Below are 13,353 nucleotides of genomic sequence, written 5' to 3'. Positions count from 1 at the left end.
TGTTTTCGAGATGAGGATTCATTAGATCATCTTTTGTTTATCATTTTGTTTTGAATCTGTGACATTAGTTAATGAAGGTTTATAATCTTCTCGTTTACGTATCTCATTTGTTCGTTACGATACATTTACATAGGTATATTATTCTAAAAGTTATTTGATAAGTAATGACGTCTCACATTTTGTCTAGTGGAGAAATATATTTTTAAGCTACGAGTATGCCGCTTAGAACAGAATAGGCACAAGGATCCTAGTGTTAAAACACTCCGTTTCCCATTTTCTGACTAATTTGAGTGGCGGAACTCAACGCCGCGCTTTGCTTTTTTACCAGATCGAAGACATTAAAATATTAATAAATAATAATCCATTCCCTTGATTGTTAACTGAAACAACAACCGTCGCGTTTACAGCCACATATTAGAGCCACTGCAAGAAATTAAGATAAATAATAAAGACATAAAAACAATTCCAATTTTAAGCATCATTCCAGAAATCTCGCTGACAATCATCCCCAATATTCCAAGATTACCTAACTCCACCACAACGGCTTCCCAAAACTATCTACTAGCAAAATCAAAAATTTAATACAAACACAAAAAAATCCCGTTCCGTTAAGCAGCTTAGCTAAAACAATAGTCTACGTAATCCCGTATAAGACTGGTGCTGTAACGCGCTGCCGCTGCGCAAGCTTTACGACGCCAATAAACGGCAGGTACGCGGCGCGTGTCTGTGGGATTAGATAGTCTTATACGGAAAGTTACATTTTAACGGTGAAAATGGGTTTTTTTATAAATAATAAGATGAAAAAAATTTTATATTTTAGGTTTGTAGAATTTTAGAGATACACATATAACTTCTATTTTTTGTAAAGAAAATGTTTTTAATTATATTTTGTAAAAGTTATAAGTACAATTGATGTGTTTTTCAGCTTTACGCTCTTTCTCGATCATAATCATAGTAAACAGAGAGACTCTCTCTCTGTTTACTATGATTATGAGAGAGAACGTAGCGCTTCGACAGTCCGTTTCTTACCTTCTATTCGATGCCTTCAAGCCGAAATTGAAAATAAATAGGCTAAATGCATCGCTAAGTACTACGTACAGATTTGATGGTATGTACCTACATATGTATGTAGGCACTTCTGTATAGAAAAATGTATATTTCTAGTATAAAATCTATATTATTACATAATTTTTTATAAAATAAACTTACTAATTTAATACCTAATATGAGAGACGAGGAACTATACCAGCTCCAGCTACGGAAGGTGACATTTGCTTCCTATAACCGCTTCACTGACTTCAATGAATGGCCCTACAAAATTATGCTCCATTATATACAGATGACTTATTTCAACAAATGTTACATGTAGAGGTTTGATACAAATTGTTCTATATCTACGAAACTTAAATATTGCAGGGCAGGGCTTTAAAAAATCAAATATTCCATTTCCTCGAGTGGGAATCGAACTCACAATGCCCTCTAAAAATTAAGAAACGGAATGAATAATTATTTAATCATTTGTCTAAAATACGAATATTGGATAGGGGGTAAAAAAAGGAACCTACTTATTATATTTTCAAGAAAAATCTCGAAATCTTATCTTATAATACTTAATATTAATCCTTCAAAAACCTAATAATAAAACTCATAGATTTGGTTACTTTATTGCCCTCATTTAAAAGATCTTTTAGGGATCTCTAAAGGATTAAGTAATATTTATATAACTTTTAATACCACTTGCGTGCCGCCGTACCCGCATATAACTAGATACGTTATTTAAAGAAAATATTAATAAAATTTTACCGAATTATATTCTGTATAGATATCATTAATTTAATAGAATTTATAAATAGTTTTATAGTACTATTTAAAAATTAAGAAAAAAAAAAAAAAAATAAAAAATTAATTTATAACTATAGAATTTAGTCTCGATTATGTTTTGTTTCATATCGTATTTAAATATTTATACATAGCTAAAGTCAATAGAAAAGGTTTTTAGTACCCTCATATTTGTCGATATAGTTCTTAAGTATTTTTTCCAAAATATTTACGACTGGGACGGATGTTGTTGACACTTACAACGGAGCCCAGTGAGTAGTAAACGGAGATTGATGAATTATATTCGCCACACACGAATAAACTCGTATTTATGAAAGTTGTAAGACGCTGCTAAATACTAAAATGTTATATTTTTTGTTGAGGCCGTCATACCGCAGTGGAACAGCTCCTGACTGCAAACGCGAGGGTCGTGGGTTCGATTTCCTACCGCGGAAATAATTAAATTAAAATTATTTACGCTCTGGTCGCTCTGGCAAGAAAAGCCTAGCGCTGAGTTCCTGCTGCCCATCTCGCTTTGCTCAAGTACCTATAAATAGTTGGTACTTACTATAAAAAGTACTTCTCACTTTAGAACTTTGGGAAATACGATAGTATATTCATACTCTACAAGAATAATCGCGGTTAAGTTGCGTCACGCGTTGCTTCGAATTCATTTACTATAGGTATTTCTTTGAATATCCATAGAGCATAGGCACTTCTATATAATTTTTCAGAGTATGCTCTATGTGTAATGGGAGGATTACACATAGATCACACTCTTAAAATTTAAATCCTTCCACATGTTAAAATAAAAAAAAAATCAATTCTTTTATATTTACTATGGCAAGTGACCAAAATGAAATTCTACGCCAATTTTCGTATTGTTGCACATTACGAGTATGTCCCAAATTTCAACGTGTAAACAGACAAACAGCTTTACCAAAAAGGGTGCTATGCAAATATTTTCTAAGAAATATCTAACGGTTCATCATAACTTTGGATCTTAAAAGATTAACATTGTTGACAGAATATTGCATTTTGTACAGTTTTTACTGTAACGAATTTGATAAGATTTGGTCTTTAAAAATTTTGTACTTAATCTTGGAGACCGTATAAATAGATTATCTTCTCATACATCGTAAAACTAAAAAAAAACTATTAATTTAACTTATTAATAAATAATAAAATTTGGAATAGAATAATTATTTTTTTGTTATAATTCAAGCAATATTTTTTGTTAAAAATTTCTACAAGACTTCAGAAACACTGAAAAATCACATAAAACTACAAATTTCTATATCAAACAAAACCTTACAAATTTAATATACCTATCCACAAAACATAACTTAGTTATCTAGCACGGTCGATATTACATAATAGAGAGAATGAGGGGTCGCACCCCTATTACATATGCACCGCCCATACCAACCCCAAGCCCCATATTAGAGACCCTCGCCTGCGCAAGTTTAGGCAAGGGGAGGATTTATACTATCGTAATAATTGAGATTTAGTGCTAAGCTAGATGGTTTGTACGGGTTTTGTCTGTATAAAAATATAATTTTATTTCATAAGTGTATTTTGCAAATATAGATTTTTGCTACATTTTCGGTAAAATGTAAGATGAAGTGGTGAGACAGTTTAAATGTTGAATAAAATTGGGTCTCTGAAACGACCTCATATTTAAATACTAGATACCTATACAATATCATAATTATCTGACTGAAACATATGGCGCTTATGAGATAGTATCTGGAATCTTGCTGAATAGGTGGTGGTGGTTCTAAGTTCGTTTTTCACTCGTGAGTATCATATTTATATTATTTACATTTCCGTGCTTTCACGTTAAATTCTAAGTAGAAATGTCTCAGAAAAGAAATAAAAAAGGAGAACGAATAACATAAACAAAAAAAAGCATATTAAAATATCGATGTAAGTTGATGAAAATATATGGTTTAGAGAGCTTGGATACAGATGCTTAATAAACCAAGAGACGTTCGAGTCTCACTACTGCCAATTTATACACGTGGCTTCTCTGCCTGTCCTGTTACCTAAATGCCAAAGGCGAAGAAAAAAACATTTATTCCTTACATAAAATCCGTCTGTAAATGTTTTTGGCCACAAACTCATGCAAGACAAGCTGCAATATAATCCTTTACCACATGTTCCAGTATCACACAGATCTCTGTTATCTTAATACTCCACGGTCCACGTGCCGTTTAAATGAGATCGATATCTTTCACAGTTTAACAAAATACAAAGGTTGATAATAATGTCAAAAGATTCATATATATTCTACTTCTTGTTGAGTAATAACTGTCGTAATTTGTACCTATAAAAGAATAATATGGACCGTTTATTTTGAGAGTGGTGTAAGTCCATTTTCTTTTCTATCGAGAAAATTAAAGGTTAGTGTGTTGATGATTATGCAATTTCATTTACCGACCGATTTTAAGTTGTTCAAAACATGGGTTTTTTTGAGAAATTAAACACGGACTAGTTATACCTATATAAAAAAATTACATTAAATTAAGCATGAATTACGTGATAGCTCATTTTTCTCAAAAATGGACTTACACCACTTTCAAAATAAACGGTCCATATGTTCTTATATATTACATTACGTATAGTACTTAAACTCAAGAGTAATTTAATAATTATGTTTTTTTTTAGTTCATAGATATACAGAGAGGCCGTTGTGGCGCAGTGGCACAACGACGGTATTGGGTTCAAAATCCTTACTGGGAAATGAATTATTTTCTTTTCCTAACTCTGGTTAGAAAACATGCACGACGTTTAGTTCCGCCACTCAATACACAGTGTCTAGAAAATTGGCAACGAAGTGACTTAAGCCTGGATTCCCTCGGTCCTTGTTATAAGCATTTCTTTGGTCTTATTAAGCTTATTTAAATATTGGTTATACCTAAACAAGATACTAAAAAGATAATTGACACTAAAATAACATATTATGTACCTATAAAAATATAACAGCCATGAGATCGTTATGAGCGAAGAAAAAAAAGAGCACGCGACGACACGCGTCGCTGTCAAGCTGTAACGGAAATACATGATCGAAACTTTTTTCTATGTAGATATTTATTTAACCCTTATATTTTTAATTTAAAGAAAATAGTTAAAAAATATTTTGAAATTTTTAATCTAAAAATGCTCAACACTGAAATATGATAGGTTAGATATTTGGGAAGATAGCGATATTTTTTACTTTTAAAATAACTAAATATTTAGTAAAACATTTTTAAATTTTAAAATAATTAACGATAGGTAGATCTATTACATCTAAAACAAATATAAAAGTATGAGAAATTAAGATTTTGTAGATATCTACATAATTGTGGAATTTAAGATAAAATATTTATTCATCGAACGACTATTACAGTAAGCTTATCTTTAGATCATTATCGTAATTGAGCCATGTAACGTTACTCAAAAACAACATAATTAACCGATCTAAAAAGTCACATGTATTGTGCTAGTAAACAAATTTGCTAAGTAATGACATATACCAGTTCAGTTTGTAATATTTCAAATTAATCCTTGTATTTTTTATATTTCACTTCAAAATAATAAAAAAAAACTATAGATAAATAATTGACATTTTTAAAATTTATTATTTGCATTAGAAATGCATCATGCATGCATCAATGCATAATCACAACCTTAAAAAAAATACATCATCAATACTTTTATATAAAAAGTGATAATATTTTAAAATTTAATAAAATTGTAAACATTATGGGCGCGGCCTGCGCACGCGCTTTTTTAAAAGCACCAATGAGAGCGTAATGGCGTTACGTGTGACTGAAACGCATTTAGAAAGATGATTTTAAACCACTACATGAATAAAATTTAGTTTTGAAATATTATTATTGTACACATTCTATTTATTATTAATATTAAACATCCAATTCTTAAGATTTTTTTTATATTCTATTAAAATTCTATAACTTATTTATATTCTGTTAACATCACGATGTAGTAACACACTGAAAACGTATTTTTAACTCAAAATATTTGCTATATTTCTTATTTTTGCAAAATATGTAAAAAAATGTGTATGTAAGGGTTTATGTAAAAAATACTTGAAAATGTCTACATAAAGGGTTATAAAAAGAAAAGCACACAATGTTCTTAATCATAAAATAATTTTATTAAAATTAATTGACACTATACAAATTATAAAATTAATTCTCCTCTGCTTTGATACATCTATACAAATCATATAATTTTCGAATTACGACAACTTAATTTCAATTAACATCGATTATAAATATTTGGCACAAAATATCACAACATTTAATTAACATCTACATTGCTGATGGCATCGTAAGCACACTCGTTCGTCTAACCTGGTCCTTAAGTCCGCGATCTTTTTCTTCAAATAAGTCACTTGGAAAGCGAGTCGAACTTCTCTTAATTTCCTTCTGTCTCTACTCTGTTTTGCTGCAAAATTATTTCTTTCCCTTTGCTTTCTATATGAATCGTCCGCGGCCTGGTTAGCTTGTACGGCGCGTCGCATTCTAGGATTATTTCCCAACAGCGTCCCGCCATTTTTCTCAGCCATCGCTCTTAATGCATCTCGCTCAAAAGATTGATATTCCACATCATCTGACAGAGAATCTGTTTCAAATGAGTCTGTAGAAGGAGGTGGTGATGGTACTTTTCTGTTCCAACTTTCCACTGGAGAAATCTGCGATGGTGGCACATTATATCCGTATACGTAATTATAACATCTGTCTTCTTCTGATTTATTATATTCCGTATATTTGTAATCAGGAACAACCATTTGTTCTTCCCGTTTATCATTTTTGGTTAAGTCCAAGGCTTCCTCCGCGTATGGAGTCCACAGAGCCATGGCGTGTGCTACTTGTGATGCTAAAACTATGATTGCAAAATTTTTGCAATGATTTATCCCAAAATATGGGCGGAGTCTTGCTGTAGTGGTAGGGTTAATCCGCTACCTGCGGTACTCATAACGGTACACAAGGCGACATCAATATTAAATTTCTTTTTAAACAATAGTATTATATTTCCGTATTCTGATCTTGTTGCGACTACGGATTTAGCAATATCCGTAAGATGAAGAAACAATAATATTTACTCTTTAAATTATAATACACCCGTATGTAAAATAAGAAGGGAATTAAATTTCTTTTGCAAATCTTATTTTTAAACATAGATGAATTAATAAAACTAGGATTATGACAAAATGTTTTATCTTTATTTTGGATTATTTCTCCGAATTTATCGGCCACTATCGATTGTTGTGTGCGTAATAAAATCAACTTAACGCCATGTCGTCCTATCAAACGAGGATGAATTTGTATATAATATAAATTTTATTAGACATGTATATATTTTTATAAATGAAATATATTAATAAATTTCACTTTAGTGATTAAAAGTAAAAAAATCTCATTCTTATATGTATTACAACATTGTAATGTTGTAATATTATTTTTGACCTAAAAACTAGAATAACGTAAAAAACTTACCATGCTATTCACCAAATAGTCTTAATTTTTTTCAATTCTACAATTTCCATTATTTCACATATTCACTTACAAGTAAGTAATTTAATTTATACTCGTATACCACATTGTAATCCTCAGGACAATAGCGATTTTATTCGACGAAAGCGTATAGACTCTAGGTAAATATAACTTGTTTGGCACCAAATTAAATCTGAAACCTTTGCGTCTCGTATACAATGCGACAGTGATGAGAGAAGTAAATAAAGATTGAATACTAGTAGTATTTTTTTGTGTTTCAACTTATTTATTCGTTATACCTAAGGTTATAAGTACTTCGGTACGTAATATGTACATACATATATAGAATTCCTTTTTTATCACCTACAATGTTAAGTTAAATACGTTAAATACTCATTTTACACTATTATTATTCGAACATGTGGATAAGTCATTATACACAATTCAATTAATATCTTAGACAATAAAAGCATAATTAATAACATATACCTACATCCTTGTGTATTTCTATTAATTCAAAAATAAAAATACAATCCACAAATTGAGAGTGTTAAAAGGAAAACAGTTTACAATTTTTCTCGAAGAGTACGGGAACGTAGTAATAAAGTGACGTAACTTAAAGCGAATATACGTCTGCTTATTATAAATAAAAAATATATAAATAAATAGAGCATCTCTATAATACAATAAAATGTTATATTTAGTATTAAAAATTAATATTAAAACAATTTTGAAAGCCTGTACCAATTTAGGACATTATCCTAAGACAATAGACTTAACTGGCCGCAAACTACTAATCCTACATGGGATGCTGCAGTATAATCCGTTAGAACTCGACAGAAACAAGAATACAATAGGTGCAATTTATTAGAGAACTACCTTCGCAATAAATATATTGAATATACTGTAGTAATTAGTCTTTTATTTTGGGGGTAATCTTCTTTGATATCTTCTGACTTTTATTTAATTATACATAAATAGAACGATATTATATATAGATCTTTATATATTATATATAGATTTTTATATATTTTTATATATATTATATATAGATTTTTATGTATAATAAACAACAAAAACAATTAGTGGTTAAGAATTAAGAACTAACAATTGCAAGTTAAAAGACGAAGGTCTCCTCCATTTTGTACAATAATGATTTAAGAAGAAATTAAAATTGAACATGAAAATTACAGAAATTGTAAAGACGACGTGATCATTATTAAAATTTGAATTTTCACATTTCCGAGTATACAAATACAAATGAAACGTATGACCATTACCGTTAAGAAGTACAAATTCATAAATAAAAAAAAGATACACAAAAAGACATATTATAAAACTGCATCTCAATTGAAATATAACTTTTCATGGTTTCGCTTAATCTATTCAGTAATTGTAGAAATGTCACTTGAAACGATTAAGGCATTATAACTCTTTCCTCAAAGGAGACCACCACCGGATATACTCTAGTGAGAATCGTAAGAATCGCAAGGATAGCCGGAAGCTCAACAATGCGCAAACGACAGTTGGTTTTGATGATGCTTCGATGATTTCTATGAAAGCACGCGCTGGACATCATTATATGTTGGAAAAAATCTATTTAGGTTACTTTGGATAATTTGAAATGGGACCCAAATTATAATTTAGATATTGAAATTTATTACGCTAGCTTAAGTAAATATGAATAGATTTGACGCAGTATGGCGTTTTAGAGGTAAAATCCAAATTACAATGTCATTTTATTTACTAAAAACACCTCCTATAGGCATAGATATACTTATATTTTACTGACATGTTAAGCTAACTTAAAATTTTGTTTTTCCATTACCGACGAACTTAATTTTTAAGTATCAACATTTATTTTGCTTGCAAAATATCAGTAAATATGTTTTAAACTTTATATCATCAAAAAATAACACAAGTATACAATTAGGTATTAAATATTAAGGCTTATAAAAACTTATTCGAGTTTGTAGAATATAATAATTATAATTTTATGTAAATTATAAACACTTTACAAATTCGTTGTATCTACACCATAGAATTGTCATATGGTGAAGTGAAGGTTTTATAATGTAACATGTGCCTACATCGAAATATTTTATTGTTACATTTATAACAACTGAACATTACCGCAAGCAAGAAATAACGGAAAATAAAATAGATATCAAACACCCATTATAGGAAACAGCTATATCATCCATCTTGAAATATGTCAACATTACAAACTGTCCCCGATTGGTTTCTAAAGGGTTAAAGCAAATGGCAGGCGCGTGGGCATTTAAATAAAATGTTGAACGACTTTAAGCCTTAATACAGCGAGTTAAAGCTTTAATTGTAATAAAAGTATGCATCAAATATATTATCTTTACAATGTATGTATAGTTTTAATTGTCAACAAAATGTTGGGTGTATTGCAGATGGTATTTCCGTATTGCAATTTTATAACTGTTCCATACAGCATTAGTTCGCAAGATGATTATATAATTTTATTTGTTCGTAAGCATTATAATTCTAAAGCACTGCCAGACTGACTTAACACTTACTTAGGATTTTTAATAAAAAAAGAACATAATTACGCCGCGAATATTAATTTATAAGAAAATATTTTTTAAAAGTTTGTTTGTTAATCCATAACGACAAATGATTAAGCGCAAAAATAAATAATAGAAATTCTACATTGAGCAGACATTTAGACATTTTTTTTGATGCTAAATAAATTGTGTACAACTAATTTTAAGAATATATTCTAAATCAGTTTCAGTTTTCACCTATGTAGTAACTAATATATACATAGGTATATAGATAGTTGAGGCCAGTCGTGGCTCAAAGGCCCTTACGTGCAATTGTCAACACGACAGGTCATAGATTCGATTTCCACTCAAGGAAATGAAATATCTAATATTTCCATTTCCCTTCCTCTGATGAGGAGATAAAGCACAATTTTGAGTTCAGCCACTCGTAGTGGGGAACGGAAGTGTCTTAATAGGAATGGAGTGTCTTAACAGTACGTTCTCTCTGCCGACACTACTATATGCGAGATACAGTGTAAAGCTAAAACAATAAGAGTTGTCCTATTAAGCTCATAAGTAAGTATAAGATCCTGCTAATTTAACTAACTTACTCGTATAGAACACATAATCATAATGATGCTCTAGTTACTCAGCAAGATGTTATAAATTAAACTAGAAGATTAAAAATCCATCTTTTCAGAGAAAAGTGAATTTCTAATACTATGTTTATTGTTAGCCGAACGTAATCTAGCCATAAATTCTGGACTTACAGGTCCATTGTTGGCTTCAGTTGCGGCAACTTGTGACTTATTACATTTATTATAGAGATTTTGGAGCAGCGTCGTAAAGGGAACGTGAATGGAAATGTTTCTTAAGTAATTAGCAAAGGAAACGGTTGTTCTGCTCTATGATGAAGTATCGTTTTATGTTAATTAATCGAACTCGTGACTCTAAAAGCGGGCAACGAATGCATCTTAATGGGAACAGAGTGTTTTAATACTAGGTTCTCTCTGCCTACAGTGCTGAGTGCAGGATGCAGCATGAAGCTATAAGATTGAAGTTAAAAATCATTTAATATCCGAATGTTTTGATTGGTTGAAAAGCTTTCATCTGTGCATGCGCACGCCCCGCCCATATGTGTAGGTGGAAGAAAATTTATTTCCCTTGCCTATGACTTATAAAACACTTAATAAATCCATAGCCACAATTTTTTTTCCCATAAAATTGGTATAAACTATATCCCACAGATTATTAACTGGTGTTATAAAAGAAATCGTTTATCTCTGTATTTATTAATTCTTTTATAATAAAAATATTATCTATAAATATACAGTGAAATTATAGATAAAATTTTATAATATACACTGTAAAATTTTAAATAACTAAATATACATATACATAGATCTATAATAGCATTTAAGTTAATTATTTAGATAACAATAAGTTTTATTGCATTTGGGTGTTTCACACGTGAATCTTGCAATAAAAACATTGGCACGGGGCCTTATAAAAATATTAGTGCACGAGCTCGTTTAAGTGATATAGAAAAGGGTAGCGTATTTAATAGAAAATGTGAATTGTTATTATTGTAACATGTATATGTATATCTTAAAATTTTATGAGTTTTTATAAATAATGTAGCTTAGACATTAGTGAGGATTTTTCTTTTTATACTTATGTGATTTCAGCAGCTTCCCTTTTATTCCTGCAATGGTTTATTAAGCTGATAAGACCTAGTCTTCCCGTCTCTTACTTTCCGCCTAATTTTCGAGATAATGTGTGTTGAATGACAGAACTCAAGGCTACGCTTTGTCTTCTAAAGCGGGAAAAAAGAAATCATTTATTTAAATATAATCATTTTCTCAAGTGGAGATCTTTACTTAAAAATTTTAAGTAACTGGTCCAAGATGATTTTAAAAATACAACGCAATTCACAATTTTCAACGCAACACATTGTATAATTTGCATCTCGATTGGCAACAAAGGGTTATACAGTTTTAAATAATACTTACATAGAACAAGCCCTACTTTCTCCCACTACAATGGGTTTTTCTTTTGTTTAATATTTCGCAATAACCCATAAAATCGGCGGGTGACAATATGAAACGATTTTGACAGTTACAGTTTTTTTTTATTGTTTCAAATTGACATTTACAAATGATTTGCTCTCTTCCGCCTTTCTCTGATGAGGCATTACACAATTAGGCTTTTGCCTCTTTGAAAAATATTTGCAATGTCATTTTAACTAGTCATTATTACTACAGATTGTTTTAGTGATGTAGTCTTCTGTCCTTCTCATCCGAAAATGTACCATAAAAACTTATTTACGGCGAAGTATTTTGTTTTGACACGATTTGTCGAAATATTTTCATATACTACATAATTTGAATGCCTTCGCCTCAGAATAATTAGCTCAATTTGTTTATTATTTTGAAAAGTACTAAAATGTATAATGGCGCATGATTCAAAAGCATTAGTAAAAATACAGCAGATTATTAGATACAATCGCATGGAATAATAGAGTCCACGAGTCTAGAGAGTCTAGAGAGTAGAGTCTAGAGTCCACGAGGAGTAAGCTCACTTTGCATTTGTATAAATTATTATAAAAAAGTAGAGCCGGAAGAACTTAAAATAAAGTTTATTATCAACAATTATTATTATTTTTTTAATATCCTTAAATATCATAAAAACTAAGGCCATTCGTGGCGGAGGGGCACAAAGTGTAACTGTAAACACGATACACGCGCGAGGAAATTAAATATTTATTAAAAAAAAATCTTCGCTCTGATGTCGAGGTTAAGCGCGGCGTTAAGCTCTACTACTCAACACTCAATGATTCAGAATTCGGCGGAAAGTGGAAAACGGATTGTCTTAACTCTGGGTTCCCTATGGTACCCGTCTGTGTGCGGGATAGAGTGTGAGGCATGAAATTTGCTGTACATAAATTTATTTATTAATCTGTACCTATTAATAAAAAATATTTTTGTTTAGAAAAGAAGTAGAATCAGATGTAATATAGGTACTTATAATAGGTATTTCAATAAACTTTTAATAAATACAACATTTACAACAGAATTTATCCTTACTATTATTTGCATACTTTTCAGACATAAAATAATAAACATGGACATTACATTTTGAAGACAACAATGCGAGACACTAATCCCCTTTTGAATGATGCAACTTACCTTTAAGCTCAAAAATATAAGAACAGAAATCTGCATACATTTTTTTAATCCATGAGTGGACAAGACCACCATGGATTTACGAAAAGGAAGACAATTGTACAATCTCAAAAGAAAAAGGGACACTAAGTTAATACTTTTGTCTGTAAAATTCGTTTAGCGCAAAAAAAAATCGTCATCAGGAATATAATAATGTTACGTTACCAATGACTTCTTAAATATACTTATATAAGGATGGATTACTTTACTTCTTTTATCTTATATTTTAAGAAGAAAATAAAGAAAAAGATTTTCTTCATGTTTTGATGAAGAAAATTTGATCATAATATA

At 30.3% G+C, this 13,353-nt stretch overlaps 1 protein-coding gene across 1 annotated transcript; it reads right to left on the bottom strand.

The window, feature by feature from the left end:
* Window positions 1-5,970: 5,970 nt before the first annotated feature.
* LOC146531050 (uncharacterized) lies at window positions 5,971-6,851 on the bottom strand. Its single transcript, XM_085199600.1, has one exon. The coding sequence runs from the start codon at window positions 6,686-6,688 to the stop codon at window positions 6,134-6,136; it is 555 nt and encodes a 184-aa protein (XP_085055726.1). The 5' UTR covers window positions 6,689-6,851; the 3' UTR covers window positions 5,971-6,133.
* Window positions 6,852-13,353: the final 6,502 nt, after the last annotated feature.

This window comes from Heliconius melpomene, chromosome 16 (genome assembly GCF_056956725.1).
Source record: "Heliconius melpomene rosina isolate 202511_hmr_F chromosome 16, ASM5695672v1, whole genome shotgun sequence".
Classification (NCBI taxonomy): domain Eukaryota; kingdom Metazoa; phylum Arthropoda; class Insecta; order Lepidoptera; family Nymphalidae; genus Heliconius; species Heliconius melpomene.
The sequence above is the reverse complement of the archived record's forward strand: the minus strand, read 5'-3'. Positions and strand labels throughout refer to the sequence as shown.